Here is a 25,984-nt window from a genome sequence, read left to right as displayed (position 1 = left end):
TGAATATCTTTCGAAAAGGGCAACCATGTTTTCTTCTCAAAAGCAAACAAACCAAGTCTAACACTCTAGGTCTGAATGGAATAATTCCATTTTGTTTGCCAAAATGGTTTTAGGCCACGTTTAGTGGCAAAGATAAAATTAGATTATATAACTCATTAAGTTTAAGATATACTGAAATAAAATATAGATGCTAATTTTAAAATTTTGTCAAGTCGAAGATAAAAAATGAATTAGTCTGAAAGGAAAACTATCCTCACTATTGCAACCATTACATGAGAATTTGACGAAATAAACTTCATTCATGACTAACCCATCTAATTCGTTCAACGGGGAAAATTTGAAATTCAACCTTCATTTCTTTCCTTAAGAATGTAATTAACATTTAATGAGTTTTCCAATCTGATATAATTCTAGGCATGCACCAAACATGAGATAAACGGCAAAGCATGGCTTGTAAAGTCACCATTTACCAATTGAAAAAGAAACAGAAGAGCACTGAATAACTTAATTATTAGGTTAATTATGTGTTTCCTTCTATCCAAATTCCAAACATGGTTTCCCATCTCACTCATACTTTTTTATTTTCACATGCTTAAACAATAAAAAGATGAAAAAAAAAGAAAAATATCTTTCTGGTAATACAAAAGTCCACAATTTCCACACGGAAAGATATACTTGTATGAAAAGGACAAATGGTCACATATCAAACCACTTTAATATTATTGTTGATTAACATAATGCACTTTAATCCATAGACCCACACACTCTCTCTCTTACCTCTGTCCAATCTCCTCTTCCACTCTCCACGTTCCTGTCTCTCCCTCCCTCCTTCCCTCAGTTCTTCCTTTCTCTGAGCTTCTTCAGGAGCTGCAACTCAGAGTTTGAGCCAAACATGGAAAGCCATCAGCTTTCATTCCCAAAGTTGCTTCTTGCATGTCTCATCTGTTCCTCTACATTTTTGTTCTTTGCAACTTTTGGTCAGTCAGCCACCACCGCCAAGCTTCACACTCAAGAAGGTAACCTTAAAAACTTCAATTTTGCAATCCTGTTTTATTTGATAAAGGCTGTATTCAAACTCAGGAATAATAACGGACGACCATTTGGATTGAGTTCATTTCAACTAATCTGAGTTGTTCTGCCAAATAAGGAAATTGGCTATCAACTCAGCTTAGCTAAATTGAGTTCTTATAGTATTCAAGTTTGCTTCATTGCATTCATTAATTTAATTGGTTGGTCTTTTGGGGAAGAATTAAATTCGTTATAGAGAGAGATTTGGAAGATTAACTAATTATATTTTTTCTCAAATGATTTTTAATTACGAAAGATTGTAACATTAATGTAAAATGATGTGCTAGATATCTGTTAATTTGCTTTTGCTGCAGTGAATGTATTGAAAGAGATAGGGAAAAAGATGGGTAAGAAAGACTGGGATTTTGGAAAAGATCCATGTACGGAAGAAGGGAATTGGACGGTCCCGATTAGTACGGGGAAGAAGGCCTTTGACAGTGCTGTCATATGTGATTGCACCTTCAACCACAATTCCTCTTGCCACGTCATCAGAATGTACATCTCTCTCTCTCTCCCCCTTGACCTGTAAACGTTGACTGCACACTGTACTCCGATTGCTGTTCTGTTTACCTTGACCGGAGCCGAAGCATTACTACACAAGCATCCTAAATTCAGTTCCTCAAATTATCGAAATTACGGATTAGTAAACATGTCATAAGCCGATCAGTAACTAATTATATGTGAAGCCTTAATGCATGGTCATGAACTGCAACTAGAATAATGTTGTTGGTGGGAGTCACTAGTTTGTTAGTTCTTTAATCTCGTAAGAAAAAAGAAAATTACACTTGTGTTAATTCCAATGAGGTAAGTTGCAGCTAATCTTCCGACATGCTGCTACCATGTTTTTACTTATCAGTGTCACTTGGCTACATTCTTGCTAAATAGGGTTTCGGGTTTTCGTGTGAATTGGCTAACTTCTTGCTTATTAGGGTTTAGGGTTCCGGTTTTCATATATGTTTTATCATTTATGTTGTGAGATTTTTTTTTTTTTCAGAAGTCAATGATCATGTGAATGACACAAAAAAAGTATTGCATGAGGAACTCAGCGTATAGATTGTGCAATTCTGCATTTTATTTTATGTATATTTCTTAAGGCATGATTTTAGTAGAGAGCTCTTCTGATTCCTCCAGTGATATATTGCAGATTTCTAAAGTCCCAGAATCTTTCAGGGACCGTGCCACCAGAGTTTTCGAAGCTTCCTTACCTAGAAGAATTGTAAGCATAGTATTGGCTTTGCATCTGTTCTGCACTAAACATTGTTGGTCTGTCTTCATCCTGTTTCTTTTACAGAGACTTGAGTCGAAATGTCCTCAATGGTACTATACCTTCCCAATGGGCTACCATGCGCTTGCACACGCTGTAAGCACCAGATCTCTCATCAGTTACTAGTTATCTAATCAAATTGCAATCGGTCAAGTGCCTAAGTTTTCTATTGGATATGCAGGTCTTTTATGGGAAACAGATTGTCAGGACCATTTCCAAAAGTTCTTACCAATATCACCACCCTCAGAAACTTGTATGTTGAATTATTTCCTTAATTCACATATTGATGAGTATGGATTTTTGTTCTCGAACGTATTTATACGAATGTAAAATGGAAAATTCGTTGTGTTTATATCAACAGAAAGTTGAAAATACGTGGCTGGTGAATCTAGAGAAAATCCGTTCCTGATAGTAGTCGAACTCAGTTAGACTTTGATGCTCTATACAATGTCTTAAATACCAATGGTTCTGCATGAATTTATACCATTTGCAGGAGCATTGAAGGAAACCATTTCTCAGGACCCATTCCGTGGGAAATTGGAAAGTTGATCAAACTAGAAAAGCTGTAATTTCTCATCACCTTCTTCATGAGAAGCCAATTATTTTGTCCAAGATTTTGCATTTTAATTCTCAACTAGCACTGACATTCTCACTATTTTCCTTCAGCATTCTGTCTTCAAACGCCTTCACCGGAAAATTGCCATCGACACTAGGAAAGCTGACGAACTTGTCTGATATGTAAGCAAGCTTACCTTTCTTCGGTTCTTCCTAATCTGTAGGTTTTCCAACCTAACTAAATAACCACCAACTTCGTAATTGCATAATATAGTGAACCAACTGACGACCTAGTGTAACAAATTTTACTTTTATATTGTATGTATCGATACTCTGTGTTGTAATATCTTTTGAAATTTGGTGTCCTTGGTACTTGTAGGAGGATAAATGACAATAATTTCTCTGGAAAGATACCTGACTTCATTGGAAATTGGACGCGGGTTTCAAAACTGTAAGCTTTGCGCTTGTAGTTTTATTGCTGCAATCACAGTATAATCTTTTGCTGATTTTAAAATTTTCTACTCTTATGTTACAGGCTTATCGAGGGTAGCTCTCTTGAGGGGCCTATACCTTCTACCATATCTGCCTTAACAAGTTTAACTGATCTGTATGTAATTCTACATCATCCTATCTTTTTCTCCTGTCAAACGAGAATGTGAAGCTATAGTTGTACCTTGATTATTTTTTAGGAGGATAACCGACTTAAAAGGAAACAGGTCTCCTTTCCCGCCATTGAGTAATTTAGAATCCTTGAAAACATTGTGAGTTGGAATCCTAACCAGTTTTTTAATCTCCTTTTATTACTTGCTAATTAAGCTCATAGGTAGTCAAATGTTTTGAATGTAGGATACTGAGGAATTGCTTGATACACGATGAAATCCCAGATTACATTGGGGATATGGAAAACTTGAAAAACTTGTAAGTATTTCAACAAATGGCTTTGTTCAGTTTCTCACTTTCCATGACTTGTATAAGTTTCGGTGAGAAACTAATCTGCATTTTTCTGAAAATTTCCTCAATGCAGAGACCTCAGCTTCAATGAGTTGACGGGTGAAATACCTGCATCTTTTGTCCGACTGGAAAAAATTGACATTATGTAAGCGGATTTCTAGATAACATTTTCATCTTCAGATAATTCACAGAGTCTAATTCTCATTAATGTTAATAAGAGACTATTGTTTAATTTGTTCTGCTTTAGGTATTTGACAGGAAACCAGCTCACTGGAACCATACCGGGATGGGTCCCGTCAAGTAACAATAATGTGTATGTAATACAAAACTGCAGCAGTAAGAGTATGGCTCTGATGATTAATTTTTGGTTTTGATCAGTTGAAATTTCGGTATACAGGGATATTTCTTACAACAACTTCACTTGGGAAGGTTCAAGTCCTAATGAATGCTCTAGAGGAAGTGTGTGAGTCTGATACACGCCATACAACTTCTATTTAATTTCTTAACCGATTACTTTTGTAGACTGATGAAACAATGTTTTCGTTCTTTATTCCAGCAACTTAGTGGAGAGCTACTCCTCGTCAGCTGATAAATTGTAAGATTCCTCGTCTGTTTGATATGAATTTGAACTACAAGAGAAATTTGTCACTTCCTCGGGGTTATGATTAAGGCTGCAGCCTTTTTATCACGTTTAGCTTCATGATATAAGCTCACATTTCTTCTCTGTCGCAGAAAAATACAACCGTGCATGAAAAGAAATTTTCCTTGTCATGCTTCGAAAGATCAGCGTAAGATCTCAATTAGCCTCAAACTTGAACTGGGGCTTGATGATTTATTGATTAGTTAATCTAATTGTAAGTCAATTTGAATTCATGTCTTAATTTTTTTTGCCTTTTCCTGATGGAAAACAGGTAAACATTCACTGTATATTAACTGTGGCGGAAAGGAAGTAATGATCGGTGACAAGAAGTATGAAGCTGATAGAGAACCAAGGGGTGCATCGATGTATTACATGGGTGAGAACTGGGCTTTCAGCAGCACAGGAAACTTCATGGACAACGATGCTGATTCAGATACCTACATTGACACCAATACATCTGCACTTTCAAAAAATGTCTCTGCGCTTGATTCAGAACTGTACATGACAGCGCGCGCATCTCCCATCTTGCTCACATACTATGGTCTCTGTCTCATAAATGGAAACTACACCGTGCAACTCCACTTTGCTGAGATTGTTTTTACCAATGACAGAACATTTTACAGCCTTGGCAAGCGTGTATTTGATGTCTACATCCAGGTAAATAATCCGCACCATATAAACAATGAAAAGCAATGTTAACTATTACTAATAAGTACTTATTCTGCAGTATATTTTGCATGCAGGATAAGCTGGTCCTGAAAGATTTCGATATAGCAAGTGAAGCTGGGGATGCTGGCAAGCCGATTGTTAAAGAGTTCACTTCGGTTGTTTCGAGTCATACATTAAAGATCCATTTTTACTGGGCTGGAAAAGGGACGACGGGCATCCCAGACAGAGGATTTTATGGTCCTCTCATATCGGCTATATCAGTAGATCCTAGTAAGTTGTTTAAAGTGCACACTAACCTTGCATTTGTCCTAATTAAATGGCCTAAGCATTAGAAACTTACTCACTTCGACTGCGGGGTTACGTCTGGTTCTGACCAACTACTATTGAGAAATCCACACGATCTGTTAAACTGGAGACTAACTATATTTAAGTATGCTCAAGGGAACTCAAGCAGTTTTTAATTAACTAACTGATAAAGCTTTTATTGATTGCATTTCGATCACATTGTTAAAATGTGAAGTTGTATCTGTTGTGGTTTAAGTTTTTCTATAACAAAATCCTGATTAAATTTCTAACGGGATATGTGACATAAATCAATGTAAATTTGTTGCAGATTTTAAACCTCCTTCGGTTGATGGCCACAAGAATCGTCTCGTTAAAGTAGTTGGGGGAGTGGCTGGAGCACTAGTACTTCTTCTGCTTCTGGTCTTAGGCATCATGAGGAAAAAGGGCTGTTTGGGAGGAAAGATCGCTGCAGATAAAGGTGTGGTTTCTAATTTATTGTCTCTCTATATTCTCCAGAACTACATAGTTTTCTTTTTTCAACTTATGAAAGAATGCCGGTGTACAGTTTTACCGTTGTATCTATTTTAGAAAATTAGAAGTAACAATATCTTCTCTTGACCAAGCAGAATTCAAAGATTTAGATCTTCAAACAGGACTATATACTTTAAGACAGATAAAGGCTGCAACAAAAAACTTTGACGCAGCTAACAAACTTGGGGAGGGCGGCTTTGGTGTGGTCTACAAGGTAACTTTTGGTTTCTTTGTATTCGTCTCTCTTTTTCCTGGTTTATTCTAACTGTTCTAGGACTGGGAATCTGCTTTCTGAATAGGGTGAATTATCAGACGGCACAGTAATTGCGGTGAAGCAGCTGTCCTCAAAATCAAAGCAAGGAAACCGTGAATTTGTGAATGAAATCGGCATGATTTCTGCCCTGCAACATCCAAACCTTGTGAAGCTTTATGGGTGCTGTGTTGAAGGGAACCAGATGCTGTTAATTTACGAGTACATGGAAAATAACTGTGTGTCACGTGCTCTTTTCGGTGAGAATAGGAACTTAAAATATTCAGGATTCACGTATTTAAACAGAAGGCAGTTTGGACTGAAAGTATGAAAGAGATTGACTATAATTCTGATCAATACAGGAAGCGACCCGACTTGCAGACTGAAACTCGACTGGCCTACAAGGAAGAAGATTTGCATAGGTATTGCTAGAGGCTTGGCCTATCTCCACGAAGAATCAAGACTAAGAATCGTGCATCGTGATATCAAGACAAGCAATGTGTTGCTTGATAAGGACTTCAATGCTAAAATTTCAGATTTTGGCTTGGCAAAGCTTAATGAAGACGACAAAACCCACATCAGCACGCGGGTTGCTGGAACCATGTAAGTTTCCTGCAGCATAAACATCCTACACAGCCACCTTTTTTTCTCTTAATAAATTAAGTTGGAATATGAACTTATATGTTATTGTGCAATTTCTCGTTGCAAGATTGAAACTATACTTTTTTTGGTAATTTGTTTTGGCCTTCCACTTTGCAGTGGCTATATGGCTCCTGAGTATGCAATGCGTGGTTACTTGACTGACAAGGCAGATGTTTATAGCTTTGGAGTTGTTGCACTTGAAATCGTTAGTGGAAAGAGCAACACAAACTACAGGCCAAAGGAGGAATTCGTCTACCTTCTTGACTGGGTAACTAAATTAAAAACTTCAAAAACACTCGTTTCCTTTACTTCTCTTCGATATCTGCAAGCATCACGCACAATCCCATACCTTTCAAACTTAGGGATTGTAATCTGTGTTTAGCTCTTCAATTTTCGCTGGTTTCACCATGCGATTACGCTTCCTCCATCTTAAATTTTTGCTTTTTCTTCAGGCCTATGTGCTGCAAGAGAGAGGGAGTCTATTGGAGTTGGTTGATCCAGCCTTGGGTTCAGAGTACTCATCAGAAGAGACCATGGTGGTGCTAAATGTTGCTCTCTTGTGCACCAATGCATCTCCCACCCTTAGGCCTACAATGACCCAAGTAGTGAGCATGCTTGAAGGACGAACGGCGGTTCAAGACCTGCTTTCGGATCCCGGGTTTTCAGCCATCAATTCCAAGGTCAGGGCCATCAGAAATCACTTCTGGCAACATCCAAGTTGTACTCAGAGCATGTCAACCAACGGTCCGAAAACTGATACTTCCGGTTCGTACATTGAAACAGAAGAGAATGCTGATCTCCTGAGAGTTGGATCATTGACTTCGGTTAAATCTGATGAGTAAAACTGTATCAGAATGTAAAGGATTAGTAGTTAAAAGTGGCTAATTATAATTAAATATAAGATGCAAAATATGTATTTACAGTCCAAATATAAGGCTGCATATTCCATATTTTCTGGTGATTTTACTTCCAACTTTGAAGTTCTTACTGCTCCGTTACACATGGAAGCATTCACTACAAGCGTGCCGGAAACCGGTGTTTTTTTTAATATGACGTGTGATATGTTATGTTGTCAACTTGTTAACGTAAATTGCAGATACAAATAAACATTTGTCAATTTCTGTGGAAGTACCTATTTAAATTGTTAGCTGTCTAGACATGATAATGTGTTACACCAAGAAAATATCATGATTTATCATTTCCATCATCACTTGGTTAACATCTTTCATTATAAGCAAAGCAATCATGGTCATAACTCATAAGGAATTATTTTGTTCATTTTCTGGTGACAATAAGGAGAAACTTATTTACACTTGGACTTGGAGAGTAACTATGGTAGTTCCTTTAGTAAATAATTCAATGTCACTGTGAACACGGAAAATTCCTGAAACGAATGAGACAAGAACAACGTGCACAAACAAATATTTGTATTTGATGATTTTGGGTTACAATCTCTCTCTAATTTGATCATCTGATTCGATCTCCGTAAGGTGTGTATTTGTGGATGTGTGATTGATCCAAAGGGCCGTTGGGCTTGATCTAAGGATGAACGTTCTTCAACGGCCGTGGACTTGATCTTGAAGGTGGATTTGAGTGGATCTTCAAAGGGGCTTTTGGGCTTGATCTTTGAAGAATAGTGACGAACGGATCTCCAAGGGCTTTTGGGCTTGATCTTGAAGAACAGTGATGAACGGATCTTCAAGGGCTTTTGGGCTTGATCTTGAAGAACGGTTGGATGTGTGGATTTGTCGACGTTGTTGATCCAAAGGGCCGTTGGGGCTTGATCTTGGATGAACGGATGATGAACGAAGAACGAAGAACACTTTCTTCAAGGGCCGTCGGGGCTTGATCTTGAATTGGTGGATGGTTGATCCAAGGGCCGTCGGGGCTTGATCTTGGAAGAACGATGAACGAAGAACGAAGAACACTTTCTTCAAGGGCCGTCGGGGCTTGATCTTGAATTGGTGGATGATTGTTGATCCAAAGGGCCGTTGGGGCTTGATCTTGGAAGAACGATGAACGAAGAACGAAGAACGCTTTCTTCAAGGGCCGTCGGGGCTTGATCTTGAAAGTGGATGATTGTTGATCCAAGGGCCGTCGGGGCTTGATCTTGGAAGAACGATGAACGAAGAACGAATAACACTTTCTTGATTCTTCGGGAACCTGAATGCTTGAGAGCTTCGGAGTTTCAGAGCTTCAGAGCTTCAAGGTGTAATATGAATTGGTTCTTTTTTTTAAATGAATGAATTAGCCTTCTATTTATAGAAATTTCCAAGGCCTAATTTTGAATATAATATTCCAGATGAAATAAGTCGTTTATGCCAGGTGTTGACACGTGTCCTATTTGATGACTTTTCCAACTCATTTCAATTTTCATTGAGTCACACGCTACGTGTAAAATTTATGTAATACATGAGCGTTGACACTTTGATTTATCGGTCAACATTTATTTACCGAAATTTCGATGTCTACAAATGCCCCCACTTCAAGGCACGTCGTATACATGTGCTTGTCACGTGTAGGAGATGCGTTTTGAAGTCCCTTATTGTAGATGTCGATCCAAGGGCCGTCGAGACTTGATCTTGAATTGGGCTGGAGATTTCTTCAAGGGCCGTTGAGGCTTGATCTTGAATTGGGCTTGAGATTTCTTCAAGGGCCGTTGAGGCTTGTTCTTGAACTTTTGTTTGAAATTTCTTCAAGGGCCGTCGAGGCTTGATCTTGAAGGTTGAAATTGGACCACAAGGAGCTTCATGTGGTAGATGATCTTTGGCTTTGGTAGTGGGTGAATCGGCACGTATTTTGTTGCGCTTGTTGACTTTCCACAGCTTTGATCTTGAACTGGGTTGGAGGAATTTCTGGCTTCCTCCGATTGTTTGAACTTACTCTTTATGTGGAGTTTGATTTGATTCAAGGGTGATGGACACTTGATCTTGAATTGTACTTGTGATTTCTTCAAGGGCCGTAGAGGCTTGATCTTGAACTTTGGCTGGAAGCTTCTTCAAGGGCCGTTTGAGGCTTGATTCTTGAAGGTTGACTCGAACACATGGCAAGCAGGCACGAGGTGAAGGTGACGACTTGTTGCTTTGTTCAATCTTTCCAATTCACACCTGAGCAGTTTGGTCAGCGGTATGATCTTCAAGATTGATGGGCTCTTCTTCCAGTTGGTGACTTGATATTTAAGGATTTGATTCAAGGGTGGTGAATCGACACGTGCAGCCCGCAATGCCTAGTAAGTCGACCCAAGAATTTGAGGGTCAAAACGAGTTCACCGTCCAGAGTGATTGCAACTTTGATGATATGAGATACTTTTGATTTTGAAGAAGTAGCGGATGAATCGGCACGTGCTTTGTGCTTGTCTCCACATGTTTCAATGTATCATTTCCCTTGCCTTATCTATTCTTCTGGCAGAATGTGGCATATGCTCGAGTTCCTCAGTTTGGACTCCTTCTGCTGAGTTGACTGTGCAGGCTGCATTCTTCTCTGCTTGTTTCTTCAGGCAGATGTGGCAGCTTCTCGAGTTCTTCAGCTCGGACTCCTTCTGCTGAGTTGACTGTGCAGACCGCATTCTTCTCTGCTTGTTCCTTCTGCACGTTGTCTCCACATGCTGCAAGGTATCATTTTCACTTGCCTTATCTATTCTTCAGGCAGATGTGGTAGCTTCTTTGGAAGTACAGCAGCAGTGGGAGACGAGTACTCGAGAGCAGTGCTAAGTAGGCAATTAGGGAAAGGTTCCAAGCAGTCGGTTCCTTACCCGAGTTTGAGTGGAGGTTCCGGCATATTGCTTTCTTTATCCTTGTCTTTGCAGGTAAGAACAAGGACAAAGGAAAGGACAGGGAGAGTGCATGATATGAGATACTCTTGCTTTCTACCCTGGTGATATGAGATACTTTTGCTTTGGAGTCATTGGCTTGCAGAGGTACCCCAAGGAATAAGGAACATTGAATGACTAGAGAGGCTTCGTTGGGAAATCATTTTTGGAGATGAAGAAAGGCTCTGTATGTCTGCCTTGCTATGGAGGGCGAAGGTGGACAGTTATAGGAAGTTCTTTGATACCTGTAGAGGTACTATTCTTTCACTCGTGTCGGCAACCAATGCGTGATTGAACAGTAAACTTCACGTGCTTTCTCCTTCACCGAAAATCTTCGACAAATTGCCCGTGATTTACGCAAAGTTGAGTGTGCATATGACAGGTGTTGACGAGGCTGAAAAAGACTGGCGCCTCTTCGATATCTGGGATCGGCGCTTCAAAAAATTGCCCGTGATTTCCGCAAAGCTGAGTTTGCGTGTGACGGGTGCCGACGCGTCTGGAAAAGCAAGATGCTTCTCCGATTTCTGAGCTTGCCTCTTCGATTTTTGAATGGCCTCTTCGAATTCTGAGCTCGCCTCTTTGATCTCTGAAATCCCGTCGAGTGCTGATTTTTTATAGAGGCATGCAGTTCGTTTCAAAGCATACTTGAATTTTCGCTTGTGAAAACTCCCCTCTTGCACTTCTAAGATCTTGATTTGTCCAATCTCTTCTTTCTTCAACACTTTGAAAATGTCTGGACCCTCCGATCGTCGTTTTGACTTGAATCTTGGTGAAGAGGCAGTCCCGCCTTCTCCAGACAACATATGGCGCCCATCCTTCATATCCCCTACTGGTCATCTTACCGTTGGGGATTCGGTGGTGAAGAATGATATGACCGCTGCGGTGGTGGCCCGAAACCTTGTCACTCCCAGAGATAACAGACTACTTTCCAAACGGTTTGATGAGTTGGCTGTTAAGGATTCTCTGGCTCTCAGTGTGCAGTGTGCAGGTTCTGTGTCTAATATGGCTCAACGCCTATTTGCTCGAACCCGTCAAGTTGAATCATTGGCAGCTGAAGTGACGAGTCTCAAACAGGAGATTAGAGGACTCAAGCAGGAGAATAAACAATTGCATAAGCTTGCACATAGCTATGCGACAAACATGAAGAGGAAGATTGACCAGATGCAGGAATCTGATGGTCAGATTTTACTTGATCTTCAGAGGTTTGTGGGTTTGTTCCAGCAGCATTTGCCTTCGTCTTCTGGGGCTGTACCGCGTAATGAAGCTCCTCATGATCAACTCCCGGCTCCTCTTCTTCCTGGAGTTCCGCCGAATGGTGTGACTTCAAACAGTCAACCTCCAACGTCTCTTTTTCCTAGAGCTCTGCCGAGTACTGAGACACCACCTGAGCAATGAAAACTCCCTCCCGTTTGTTTGCACATTTGTAAAAATTTTTTTTTTTTTTTTTTTGAGAAATCAATAAACGAGCTTTATTTCCTTCAGATGTACATATATATATATACATATATATATATAAAATATAATATATATATAATATATACCCATGTACATATATATAATATATACCCACACAATGTACATACACACACACACCCACCTTTTTCCTTTTGCTTTTCGGTGGTGTTCACATACACCATCATAACTTAAATGATGGCCACTATTGCTTGTCTGACACAACTCCACAAATCATATTTTATATATAACAAATATATACACACATGTCACCACACCTCTTTGCCGTCCACTATCCCCAAATTTTCATTTATGTTTTTTGTATATATATATTTTTTTCTTTTTCAGGATGGTGCCTGATGCACCATACCCCTTTTTTTTTTTTTTTTTTTATTATTATTTTTTGTTTCTTTAGTTGGTGCCCATGCACCATTCCATAAGCTTTAACCCCCATTTTTATTTATTTATTTATTTATTTATTTTTATCATGCACATATACATACATACGTACATACATATACATACGTACATACATATACATACGTACATACATATACATACATATATATATATACATACATACATATATATATGGGTAAACTGCCAATTTAGTCCCTGAATTATCACCTTAGTGAAAATTAGGTCCCTAAACTATTTTTTCAGAAAAATTAGTCCCTGAATTATAAAAATCTGCCAATTACATCCCTAATGTTATATTCGAAGCTACTATATTCAATTTTCCATCAATTTAAGTCACGTTACTTGCATGTGATACACATTGAAGGCTAGATTGGTAGTTTTTCATAAAGAAATAGTGTATGGAGTTAACTTTGGAGGAGAAATTGGTAGTTTTTCATAAAGAAATAGTGTAAGTTAACTTTTAAGGGTAAATTAGACATTAAATTCGCAACATATATGAAATGTTAAGCACTTATAAACAAGAAAATGATGGTATTACATTCTAAAGTGTGTCAAGTGACTTAATTTAACGAAAAATTAGATAAAATAGCTTTGAATATAATAATAGGGATGAAATTAGCAATTTCTAATGAATTTAGGGACTTATTTTACTGAAAAAATAATTCAAGGACCTAATTTTCACTGAGGTGATAGTTCAAGGACTAAATTGGCACTTCATCCTATATATATATATATATATATGGTGCGGGATAGGAGTTTGGAGAAGGAAGAAGGAGGAGCACGGAGGAGGTAGGTGTGGAGGAAAGAAGGGTACGGGCTGGCGTGGAGGCCTTGTGCGCTCGAAGGTGTGGCTGCTGAGCTGCAGCTTTGATACTCTCTTTACTTCTCATGTTGTCAGGCACCTTCCCCACAACGTGTTGCAGCATGAGCTCCACTCTCTGAGACGGGCTCGGCGGCGACGGGCCCAACAGAGCTGATTCGATGGTGGCGGGAGGTGGTTGTTGTTGCTGGTGTCTTTGTATTTGGGCCGGGTGAAGAAGACCCACTCCTTCTGCGAACTTCTGGGATGAAACCCGTCGTACAACCCGACCCGACCACCATGTACACGACGAAGAACCTCGGGACCAGCAATAGCACAAGCAACAACTCATGTGAGTTTCCGCAAAAGGACAATCCCAGAACTTTAATTTCCCGCCATGTCCTTCTCCTCCACCCCTGCGCATCTCAGTCTCCTCGTTTGCTCTTTCTTCAAAAAAACTGCCCAAATCCGATAAAAGCCCATCATCGTCGCTGAAATTCAGACCAGCCCCGAAGTCAATTGCCTAATTTTCTATACTCTTTGTGTGAGAAGCCCTCTTTGTCTTCGGGGAACACCACAAGCAACCCGATTTCCTCGGGGGCGAAGGGGAGTCTGTCAACCAATTAGAAGAATCCGGCGGAGAATGAAACGACCGAGATTTCGGTTTGGGCTTAGAACGCTGCTTCTTATCTGGGTTCTGTTTGGATGGCGAGAAAATTGCACTTTCCGGAGAGGAATTGGAGGAATTTGAAGGGGATGAGACTGAACCACTTTTCAATTTCGCCTTTGAACCCCTTTTCCCACCTGGGTTGTATTTCGATTTCGCCACTGACAATTCTGAGGGATCAGATTTGAGATTTTGGCCCCAATTTCTCATCTGGGTTCTGTTTGGAAGGCGAGAAAATGGTAGCATCAGAAACAGGGTCTGTCTTACCTTCAACGGAATTGAGCCGAGCTGAACCGGTGGTTAACAGTGGCGGGCGGGCTTGCAGTGGTGCACGTGGATGTTGAGAAGCCTCATTCTGGCGACGGAGATGATATCGGTGATGACGAAGATGAATTTTTCGTCTTGGAGCGTTTAGTTTTGCGACATCCGCCGCCGACGGGGACGTTGCGGAGGACGCCGCCTTTGGTCCAGTAGCGGCGGCAGGCCTTGCAGAAGTGGCGGGGCTGGGAGAAGTTGTAGTTGTTGTAGTAGCAGAACTTGGTGTTGAGAGAATCGCACCGCGAGCACTTCAAGGCATGCTGGTTCGGGTGCTGATGCGGTCTTAGCCGCGGGTCTCCTCCTCCCGAGCCCCCGAAGAACCTCCCTCCACCTCTCACTGAATGAATGTCTTGCATTTCAATTACCCAAGTTGACAGACTGCTGAATTTTTCCGAGAAAATTGATCGATTCTTGAGTTTTCCGGGAAAAAGCTAATGGAATTGCTGAATTTTCCGGGAAACTTCGCTCACATTTGCGTACTTTGAGCGTGCAATCTTTTCCTTATCACACATACTGTTTTGAGTTGTTCTTCTAGAGAGAGAAAGTGAGGAAGGAGAGAGAGCGACGTGGCTGGGGAGTTGGGCTAGTGGAATCCGGCTGCATCAACGAGCTGGAGATGAAAAACTGGGCCACAGGAGTTGGGCCCAACGTTTGGTGGCCTTGTTGATGGTGTGAACCGTGCTGGGCCGAAGCAATTGCAGATTATATATATTGTACAAACCCTTTTTTTTTTTTTTTTTTTTTTTTTTTGTAAATACATAAACATATGTATTCATCATTTTTTTTTATAATAAAATTGACTTTCTTTAATAAAACATTTATTTATATTTTGATGTGACTGAACTCGAAATTTTGAATATTCAAGCTGCCTACGTACCCCTCCAAAGAAGAGATCAAGTCGTAACGTAGTTCAAATACATACATATATTTTTTTTGGTATTTTCTTTTTGTGCCATTTGCAGTTTTAACTCATGCAGACAATGAGTGTTTGTTGTCGCCTTTTATGCTCGTGCGGACCAGGAGCTTTGTGCCATGCAGTTTAGACTCGTGCGGGCGAAGAGAATTTGTGAATTTTGTTAAGCAATTTTGGAGAGGCGTTCCTCACAATTTTCATAGCAAGGAGCTTTGACCGCATGATTGAAAAAGTCTTCGGGCAAGAAGTCGCGCATCGTGATGGCAACGGACGATCTTTGTGTCGCAATTTCATCATCTTCAACATGTTCACGTTGCTTTGAAGGTTGACAAGAGCTGTTTTGCCCCCTTTCCGATTGGCGGACTTGTGGAGGAGACGTATGCTTCTTGTGCAATTTCTTAGGAGTGACTTGAGTCCATCCTTCAACTTTGCTTGTCTTTGAGGATGCCCCCAGCGGTTGAGGTGAAAACTTTGAGTTGGAAGAGCCAAAAGTGATGGTGGTATAGTTTGACTTCACCATATCGTCAAGATCTAGCTCGATGATTCCTTTTTGAGCCAGCTTCATGATGAGATCTTTCAGCACGAAGCACTTTTCTGTCGGATGACTGATGAAGCGGTGGAATTTACAGTACCTTGGACTGTCGGTGCGATTCATCTCTTTTGGCCGTCTGCACTCGGGCAAGCCGATCACCTTCTTTTCCAGCAAGTCTTCTAACATAGCAACCACATCAGAGTCGGGGAATGGATAAGTTTTCTCCTCGAGCTCCTTCAAAGTGCGTCTACGCATCTCTTGATCACGAAAGCCTTCGGCTTGAATCGCCTTGCCTCGTGTAGGGATTTTGACGAGAGCTGTGTTGACTGTCATTACTTCCTTGGTGGATTTCCACGCAGCCTTCTCCACCTTTGTCTCAAGAACTTTGTCGTTCTTGTAGTTGGCGATTGGTTCCTTCTTCCCATGATGGGCGATGCTTAACTCCATGTCATGGGCGCGGGTGGCTAGCTCTTCGAAGGTCCGTGGTTTGATGCCTTGAAGGATGTATTGCAAACCCCATTGCATGCCTTGGATGCACATCTCGATTGAAGAGGTTTCCGAGAGCCTGTCTTTACAGTCGAGGCTTAGAGTGCGCCATCTGTTGATGTAGTCAATGACTGGCTCGTCCTTCCACTGCTTTGTGCTCGTCAGTTCTAGCATGCTCACAGTGCGGCGGGTGCTGTAGAAGCGGTTGAGGAATTCCCTTTCCAACTGTTCCCAGCTGTTGATGGACTCGGGCTCTAGGTCCGTGTACCACTCAAAGGCGTTTCCTTTCAGCGAGCGCACAAACTGCTTGGCGAGGTAGTCTCCCTCCGTCCCCGCATTGTTGCAAGTTTCGACGAAATGTGCAACGTGCTGCTTTGGGTTTCCTTTTCGATCAAACTGCATGAACTTTGGTGGTTGATAACCCCTTGGCATCCTTAGGACATCGATCTTCTTGGAATAGGGCTTCGAGTAGAACAAGGAGGTATGTGAGCTCCCTTCGTACTGTGCCTTGATGGTGTTGGTGATCATCTCCTGCAGTTGCTGGATAGAAAGAGATCCCATGAGTGCCGCTGCTTGGTCTGGCTCCGGCTTCCCATCGATTTTCTTCACCGGGGGTTCTTCGTCTCCGCCAGCTCCTCCCTTTAGTGGATCATCCTCTGGGTCGGGTTTATCGCCGTCCTGCGCCTCCAGTCGGTTGACTAGTGCTGCAATTTGCAAGTCTTTTTCTTCCACAGTTCGGGTTAGCCTTGCGATTGCTTCATTCATTTGAGCCAGCTGCTCATCGATTGAAGTTGCTCCAATAGTCATGACTTGCATGGCTGAACTGTCGCTTGAATCGGCATCGGAGAGCATGGATTCGGAGTATTTCCTTGGGCTTTCCCCCCTTGGTGCCCTTAGTGAGGCTAAGGTGATCAAAGGCTCATGCCTTGGGTGCTTTTGTTCCCTTGGCAGAGTTGATGCAGAGGTGAAAGAGGCGGCAGAAGTAGCTCTTGCCATGCTTCGAGTCGTGATGCCCAAAGTGACACCAGTTGCGACGAGGACGCTTTTGTTCTTTGCGCCGGTTGCGGGAACAGTTTGAGCCTTCCTTGATGCCATTAATTTTGGAAGTGTGCTTTTCTTGAACGGAGAAAGAGATGAGAGGCAGAGATTGTCCCACTGGGCGTGCCAATTTGTGAACACGGAAAATTCCTGAAACGAATGAGACAAGAACAACGTGCACAAACAAATATTTGTATTTGATGATTTTGGGTTACAATCTCTCTCTAATTTGATCATCTGATTCGATCTCCGTAAGGTGTGTATTTGTGGATGTGTGATTGATCCAAAGGGCCGTTGGGCTTGATCTAAGGATGAACGTTCTTCAAGGGCCGTGGACTTGATCTTGAAGGTGGATTTGAGCGGATCTTCAAAGGGGCTTTTGGGCTTGATCTTTGAAGAATAGTGACGAACGGATCTCCAAGGGCTTTTGGGCTTGATCTTGAAGAACAGTGATGAACGGATCTTCAAGGGCTTTTGGGCTTGATCTTGAAGAACGGTTGGATGTGTGGATTTGTCGACGTTGTTGATCCAAAGGGCCGTTGGGGCTTGATCTTGGATGAACGGATGATGAACGAAGAACGAATAACACTTTCTTCAAGGGCCGTCGGGGCTTGATCTTGGAAGAACGATGAACGAAGAACGAAGAACACTTTCTTCAAGGGCCGTCGGGGCTTGATCTTGAATTGGTGGATGATTGTTGATCCAAATGGCCGTTGGGGCTTGATCTTGGAAGAACGATGAACGAAGAACGAAGAACGCTTTCTTCAAGGGCCGTCGGGGCTTGATCTTGAAGGTGGATGATTGTTGATCCAAGGGCCGTCGGGGCTTGATCTTGGAAGAACGATGAACGAAGAACGAAGAACGAAGAACACTTTCTTGATTCTTCGGGAACCTGGATGCTTGAGAGCTTCGGAGTTTCAGAGCTTCAGAGCTTCAAGGTGTAATATGAATTGGTTCTTTTTTTTAAATGAATGAATTAGCCTTCTATTTATAGAAATTTCCAAGGCCTAATTTTGAATATAATATTCCAGATGAAATAAGTCGTTTATGCCAGGTGTTGACACGTGTCCTATTTGATGACTTTTCCAACTCATTTCAATTTTCATTGAGTCACACGCTACGTGTAAAATTTATGTAATACATGAGCGTTGACACTTTGATTTATCGGTCAACATTTATTTACCGAAATTTCGATGTCTACAGTCACGTGATAAAATAAAAATACCAAGCAATAAGTTATTAAGTTAAGGTACTAATACAGTAACGTTCTAAACATAAGTATGTCTCTACTTTCTAGAGGCCCCCTTAAATAATTTTTACTCTCATTTTTTTTCTCGAGACCTACATAGCACACCTTATCCACATTCTGGTTTACCTTCTCACTTTTCCTTTTGCGATTGTACTCAACTAGCACTCGAAACCATAATTTTAATTATATTAGAATCCCATTATTATTTTTTCCTTTATTAGTGTAATTAAAATTTTAGTTTGTCAACTAAAAAGTAATTAAAATTTTGATTTTATGTGCTAGTGAAATATATGTGACATGAATAGAATTGAGAATATTAAAATAAAAGGCTAAGTGAGAAGGTTGTTAGCAAAATTTCCTTTGCTAATAAAGGTCGTTTGGAAATACTTTAAAATCACTGAAAATGTTTTTGGTAATAATTGATTATAAGTTCTAAAAGCACTTAAAAATACTTTTTGGAAAAAACACTAGATGTATACTTTTTGCAATAAGCATTTAAGTCATTTTTTAAGACATATTTGAATTTTTACTAAGAATTAGTATTAAAAATACTTTCATTAATTTTAAAAGCGCTTACAAACACACCAAAATATGATATTAAAAAGGAAACCTTAATGAAAAGCTTTCGGTACTATTTATTTAACAAAAATCACATTTTTACACTAAAAAGTTAATTATGATATTTACCATTTATTTTATCTGTATCGTTAAAATTTAAAATTTTAAACTATTTTCATTAATTTTTCTTATTAAAAAAAGCAAAAAACAGAAACAAAATATTTTCCCTATCTGCGTGAGAATTCGAGCTCAGTTAATTTCTCAAACACGTGCCTGTCATCTCCATCTCCAATGCCAACAAAACAAGAGTGAGAAAGAAGAGAGGAATAAAGCACTGGATCTGTCTTCAAAGCCTTCAGATCTCCTCCCAAATTCACACTCAAACAATCACTTTCCTCTTTGATTCCGTGCAAATCCCAGCTCTTCGAACAAAATTGATAGGAACCCAGATTGAAATTTCCGCTGCAGATTTGGGAAAAAAAAAAGCTTCGGTTTTCCTCTCCGCCGCTGAAGATTGAAACGAAGAAATGGCGGCGGTGGAAGTTCACAAGTTCGCTCAGTGCATCACTTGCCACGCTTGGAGCCGTGATCGCTCCAGTAATGTTTCCCACCCTTTCTAATCATTTTTCTTATTCTGTTTGGTTGCTCGGAAAATATGGGATAACCGATAGGAAAACAAGCATTTAGTCTCTCGTTATTTTTTTTAAAGTTACATATTTTAATGCTTTTATGTTTGTGGGTCTGTGTTGAAAAATTGGAAAGCTCAGAGCTTGGAGCGATTACAGTTCATGAACTAATGTGAAGATTTTGGGTTGAATATTTTGATTCCATTTTTCTATTTGCACTTTCTGGGAAGCCAAACAGAGGATTGGGGTTAATTATTGTGCTGTGAAGCTTATATCTTTTCTGCTTGTGCTATATCTTTACACACACACACACAGCTTGCTGCTGAAAAATGTAATGTTTGAAAGAATATATATATACACACACACATACATACATATAGCTTGCTGCTGAAAAATGTAATGTTTCAAAGAACTTTGGTAGTCAATGGCCCAATGGGTAATTTTGTCTAGTTTCTGAGCTCTGAAAAATGGGAAATCTTGATGTTGCTCCAGACTATGATGGTTGTGAGCCCAGGTTTTAGCTGTGATTAATGTGCGGTCATGAAATCGTAGGATAATGTGTGTGTGTGTGTACATTTTTGTAGTTGCACTGTTGTAATTTGATAATTCCGATTTTCTGGCAGTGCTCGCATTTTGTCCGAACAACCATGAAGTTCACATCTATGCTCTGTTGCAAGGAAAGTGGGAGAAGCTGCACGTTCTTCAGAAGGTACTTGGTTCAGATTCATCGTATAGAAATATTAATTGCCTAAATCAAATTGTACTATAATATTTCACTGCAACTATGATGTGAATTTGAGGAAATAGATTTTTTTTCAGAAAATAGAAACTTGCAACTTTTGAGGCGTGAAGTTTTATGAGTTTTACTCAAGACAACTATAAGTAGTTTAAGTAGTAATGGAAGTAAAGGTAGAAAAGTACTAGAGGTATTATTTGGATATATCGAGCTGTTTGAAAACCTCCCTGTAATGTGATAAATGTGAACTGAAACTTGAGGGCTCCTTGGAAGGTCCTGCACTCCAACATATGTGAAGTCTTTGGTTTGAGGGATTTGTTATAATCTTTTTTTGTTCTTTAAATTTGGATTTGTGGCCTGTTCTGTTTGTCCAAGATTATGTTTGTAAGGACATGGTTCCAGGCAGAGGATGTTATTTGGGTCCTCAATGGAAGCATTGTGCATAATTGCTGAGTTTTTTTCGTATTGTTATTTTCATTGATGTTTGCTTTCTTAGCTTTGTTGGAAGGGATTACGGTATGCTAACTGATGTTGAGTTTGCTTTCTTAGTATTGATATATTTTTCCGTCAGTGATTTTGAATCATGTGGCTAATTCAATGGGTTTTTTTTTTTTTTTTTTTAAATTTTTTTTTTAACAAATGATATTATCTACACTAAGGGGGAGGGGGTGGGCTTAGCCTCACAATGGGCTAGCAATAATGTGGTTCAAATTCGCCTTTGGCGAGAATCGAACCTAAGACCTCTCACTTACAAGTGAAGAGGAATACCACTAGACCGTAGTACTAAGTTGTTGGGTTTTACGGCTCAAAATTAGGATGATGCAAATAATTAGGTTTGTGTTACCTATTTGTTTTTGGTGTCCTATTTGGGTTTGGATTTTGACTTCTTAGTTGGTTTCCTTGGTGGAGAGATTTTGTTATTACCTATTTGATTAGGATTTGGATTTACTTCCTATTAGGATTCTTATTGTAACCTAAGTCCTATGCACTATAAATAGGACCTTAAGGTTAGTGTATTTCGATGTGGCTTATTCGTGTGGCAATTTGGTGAGAGTCAATTTGTGAGTTTGTGAGTTAGAGAGCAATTTGGGAGAATCTTCTCCGTTTGTTTTGAGTTCTCTACTCGTTTGGTTTAGGGTTTGTAATTTGTGGGATTTGGGTTGTGAGAGTTTAAACACTCTTTTGTAATCTCCGTTTGTTTAGTGAAATTCCTTGCCGTGCTTCACCTGTGGAGTAGGCTATACGCCGAACCACGTAAATCTTTTGTGTTCAGGTTTTAAGATTGTTTGTTTTAGCTTTCACCTACAATGTTGATATTTGGTACTTTGTTATAATTTGCTTCCGTTTGCGCATAAAAGTACAACATAAGTGGCGCTAATTCAATGGTTCTTGATTCATTTTATTATTATTTATTCACGTCTGGATAGTTGTATATTTTCTAAGACGATCTGGTGTTACTTAGCTTCTGTCAAGAAAATGCAATGCAATTAAGCTTTATTATTTTTCATCATGTGGCAGCATGACCAAATTGTATCTGGGATAGACTGGAGCGCGAGGGCAAACAAAATAGTTACTGCATCTCATGATCGGAATTCGTGAGTACCTATGTGGTTTGAGATATTATTTTGTTTTGTAATTTATATAGGAACTTTATCCATGAGTTTTGTTCTGTCTTTCTCTCTCTCTCACAAGTCCACACTATTTTTCTTTCTTTCACTTATTGACGGATTAGTTCTGTTTCCCGAACTATCAAATCTACCTAGTTATGTCTGGAATCTAGAAGGATCAGAGTGGGTACCAACCCTTGTTATCCTTCGGCTAAATCGTGCTGCACTTTGTGTTAAGTGGAATCCAAGAGGTATTGATGTGTTTGTTTGTTTGTTTTTTTTTTTTTTCTTTTTCTTTTTCTGAATGCAAATGTAAAAATAGAATATCCTTCAGTGTGAAAATGCTATGCCAATCTAATGTGTGCCTTTCTTTGTACTAGAAAACAAGTTTGCTGTTGGAAGTGGGGCAAAAACTGTTTGTATATGCTACTACGAGCAAGAGAATAACTGGTAATTAGCCTGTTACATGCAGTTCTCTGTTTGTGGTTTGTCCAAACTGTTCTGCTTGACTAAATATGTTCGATAACGGTATAATGATTGGAGTTACATTTGAATTCAAGTTGCTGTCTTGCTGGTTAATGGTAAAAATTTGAATCTTTGTTTTCCAGGTGGGTCAGTAAACTTATCAGAAAAAGGCACGACTCTTCTGTGACAAGTGTTGCTTGGCATCCCAATAATGTACGTATTTTCCCAGTATCACATTTTGTTTCTGATTTTGGCACGCATTCAAAGCAATTGCATGCATGACATGTATTTAGGTTTGACACAGGCCACCCTTTTCTCCATGATAGTTATTAATAAGTACTGTGGCCCAGTGCTTGTGAGTTTGGGGCATCTGTGTGCACCTGGGGTCGCCCTACACCTCCCAAAGGTGGGAGATCACAGTTTCATAACTTCTAATAAGTTATTTTAAGGATGTTAGTCCTTTATTTATTCTTGGATATTTTCTGAAGTTGAATGTCTTCTCCTAAACTAGGGAGTCAGGCTTGCAATACATAACTGTATTTTGAGAATTTCCACCACTTTAATTATATTTGTTTCATATCGATGTATTTAATGTGATTTATATGCTTAATTAATTTATCTAACTTATTTTTATATTCTGTGATTACTTTACCTTTACATCTGCTTTAGCTGAACTGTTGTAATTCATTATCATGTTCAAGGGTTAGTTTTGATGCTAGGTAATTAGCCATTTACCTTCGGTAAGTGTTAACATTGTGCTTGTTTGCTACAGATTCTTCTAGCAACAGCATCTACAGATGGAAAATGCCGTATATTTTCCACTTTTATTAAGGTCGTCGATGCAAAGTATGTTTAAAACCGTCATTCTTCATATTTAGTCTAATTCTTATGTTACTTGTCCTATTATAATCTTAATCGCTCATGAAAATTATCCAGGGAATCAAGAACAGGCCCATTTGCTGATTCAAAATTTGGAGAGGTGAAAAATATTCTCTTGGCTTACCTTGTATATAGTTGTTCATAATAGTTACACGTAGAAACGAAGCACTGTTCTAAATCTAGAATTAAAAATTAACCACTGACCTATATATGGTATTATATCTTTCTTGGCTTACCTTCAGTTTCATTTCCCTTTAAACATTGTAACAGTGTTCTAAAAAGTTATGATATATGTAAAACTGTAGCTCGTCATTTCTAGTGAAGAAGAATAAGCAATGTTGGCCATTGTTAAGATAATAGTAAGCGTAGGAAAGTTTAATAGTAATATGCTTATCTGATTTTTGTTTGTACTGATTTAAACTTGTGGCCTTCTAACGTTAAAGCAAAACCACATATTGAAAATTTGAGTATCATTTTTGTCTCAAAACCCATAATTAGAGACCCTGGTTTGGAGGGGTTACAGAGCAGTATCATTTTGTTTTTATCCACTCACACATTTCCCTTTTTCTTTTCCCCTTTCGGTGGGAGCAAACCTTACTTGGTTTTCTTTCTGGTGAAACAGCAAATTCTTCAGCTTGATCTATCATTTTCTTGGTCATTTGGCGTGAGGTGGTCACCGAGTGGCAATACCTTAGCATATGTAGGTCAGACAAATTTCCCTTTTGTGCATTCTTTACAAAGATAAGAAGTTTTTGGCATAGCATATGCTGCTAGCTGATAGGCAGTATTTCAAATTGCCAGATTGGCAGCTGGCTTGGGTAGGTTTTCCTTTCTTTTCTCTGTTATCATTCTCCACTAATTGGCTTCCGGATTGTGGAATTATACAGGCCATAGTTCTATGATTTACTTCGTTGATGATGTTGGACCTTCTCCTCTGGCTCAAAATGTTGCATTCCGTGATTTGCCTCTCCGTGATGTGGGTCAGCATCCACTCTTGTTAACTTTTTAAGACTCTAAATATCTACTCTGCATCTAATCAACTAAAATATTTTTATCTGGATATTGTAAATCAATATGCGGCACTTTTTCAGGTGTTATTTCTGTCTGAAAGATTACTTATAGGCGTGGGGTTTGATTGCAATCCAATGGTGTTTGCGGCAGATTTACATGGAATATGGTAAATTCCTTTTCTTTGATGGCTTTATTCTTTTAAGGACTGGCGAAGTAATAGTTTTGTTTTTCTCTGTAGGCATTTTATCAAATTTCTTGGGGAAAGAAAAACAACATCTTCAGGTCCGAAATATGGTTCACAGGTAAATACCTGGTCTTCTCTGTGCTATGTATGTAATTGTTTATGAACATTCCAGTGCTGTCATCCCATGGTGGTAAACGTTCTGAATAGGATGGCAATGGATCTTGCGTTTAAGAGTTGCTCCATGTCAGCTGAAATGGATTTTTCATTACTTCTTTTTTCGCCCCTACAGTTTTCTGAAGCATTCGGAAAGCTGTATGGCCAACAAAAACATGGATTGAACAATGATGCAAATGAACATTCAAGATCACGAGGACGTGTCCATGAGAACTGCATCAAGTACGTCACTGTTGCTTCTCATTTGTCATTCCTTGTCTAGTAGCCCCAGTTCCATTTCAAACATTACATATCCACCCTAACTGAGAGCGGATATGGGGCTGCTCTAATATGTTTGGAGTTAAGTTCATGACAATATTTCCTGATTACTGTAGTTGTATCGTGCCGCTTGGAGAACCAGGGAGTTCTAAAGTAACGCGCTTCAGCACATCAGGTTTAGCAAGTCAATATTAAATTTCGTTTTCAATCACTTTGTCGTAAAACCTCCTATTTCCCACCATAATCCACTATCTTAATCTCTTAACACCTTAACATTACAGGATTGGATGGAAAAGTAGTTGTGTGGGATATGGAGAACCAGGCAGATTTATCGGAGTATTTGTAGAGTCTGTCACCAATCACCATAGGCATAAAGAATATCGTTGTGTAATCGGAATGTTCATTGTATATTTCATGTGACAGCAATTGGTAATATTTCTGTAGAAGCCTAGAAGAAAATAAACTGCAAATCGTGGCGATTTTAGCTTTGTATGGCTCTTGGCTCGTGTACCGCTTCATGTAATGTATTTGGCCTCCGTAATTTTCTCGTGTACTCGCTGGTCCGAAAAGGAAACTTCTTTCCCATTTGATGTGATCAAGCAAAAAGTTTGTCTCCTGATATTCACCTTTGGATTTATAGATTATTGTGTACTATTTTATGATACTTTTGTTGTTGTGTATAATTGATCCATCCTCACCATCATTGCAACCAACATTGTCCCCCACACCGCCACCATTGCCGCCACCACTTTCCATCTCCTCCACACCCCTCCAACTACCACCACCATCAACATCGCCTCCGCCACTTCCCCACCGCCCTCTCCTTTGCCATCGTCCCCCCATTATGCCGCCACCGAGTTGAAATCTTCTGCACCCAAAATCCTCTATGGTCTCTCTTATGTCCTATCTATTTGAGTGAGATACTCGTTTGGTTGTGTTTTTAAAATGA

The 25,984-nt window shown here is 39.6% G+C and overlaps 3 protein-coding genes across 4 annotated transcripts; 2 read left to right on the top strand and 1 right to left on the bottom strand.

Annotated features, from left to right (window-relative positions):
• Positions 1-700: 700 nt before the first annotated feature.
• Positions 701-7,983, top strand: LOC103443226 (probable LRR receptor-like serine/threonine-protein kinase At1g07650). Its single transcript, XM_008382032.4, has 24 exons — positions 701-1,016; positions 1,383-1,563; positions 2,213-2,284; positions 2,360-2,428; positions 2,514-2,585; positions 2,826-2,897; positions 2,999-3,070; positions 3,267-3,338; positions 3,423-3,494; positions 3,577-3,648; positions 3,734-3,805; positions 3,912-3,983; positions 4,086-4,151; positions 4,236-4,301; positions 4,395-4,433; positions 4,571-4,626; positions 4,750-5,135; positions 5,222-5,417; positions 5,761-5,910; positions 6,059-6,177; positions 6,263-6,473; positions 6,576-6,816; positions 6,973-7,123; positions 7,308-7,983. Exons 1-24 carry the CDS (start codon positions 893-895, stop codon positions 7,695-7,697), a joined length of 3,093 nt encoding a protein of 1,030 aa, XP_008380254.3. The 5' UTR covers positions 701-892; the 3' UTR covers positions 7,698-7,983.
• Positions 7,984-14,351: 6,368 nt separating this feature from the next.
• Positions 14,352-14,675, bottom strand: LOC139187404 (dof zinc finger protein DOF5.4-like). The gene has a single exon (XM_070804359.1). It carries the CDS (start codon positions 14,673-14,675, stop codon positions 14,352-14,354), a length of 324 nt encoding a protein of 107 aa, XP_070660460.1.
• A 4,629-nt stretch (positions 14,676-19,304) lies between these two features.
• On the top strand, positions 19,305-25,656 carry LOC103421752 (actin-related protein 2/3 complex subunit 1B-like). 2 transcript variants are annotated; one of them, XM_008359794.4, is made up of 15 exons: positions 19,305-19,692; positions 20,345-20,430; positions 21,976-22,052; positions 22,221-22,315; positions 22,445-22,514; positions 22,673-22,742; positions 23,302-23,375; positions 23,466-23,508; positions 24,031-24,112; positions 24,296-24,384; positions 24,500-24,585; positions 24,658-24,721; positions 24,893-24,999; positions 25,152-25,210; positions 25,317-25,656. In XM_008359794.4, exons 1-15 carry the CDS (start codon positions 19,623-19,625, stop codon positions 25,379-25,381), a joined length of 1,137 nt encoding a protein of 378 aa, XP_008358016.3. In that variant the 5' UTR covers positions 19,305-19,622; the 3' UTR covers positions 25,382-25,656. The 2 variants fall into 2 exon arrangements, with proteins under 2 accessions (XP_008358016.3, XP_028964018.2); XM_029108185.2 differs by having other exon boundaries at positions 19,609-19,692; positions 22,190-22,315.
• Positions 25,657-25,984: the final 328 nt, after the last annotated feature.

This window comes from Malus domestica, chromosome 09 (genome assembly GCF_042453785.1).
Source record: "Malus domestica chromosome 09, GDT2T_hap1".
NCBI lineage: Eukaryota > Viridiplantae > Streptophyta > Magnoliopsida > Rosales > Rosaceae > Malus > Malus domestica.
This window is presented reverse-complemented; position numbering and strand designations above follow the sequence as displayed.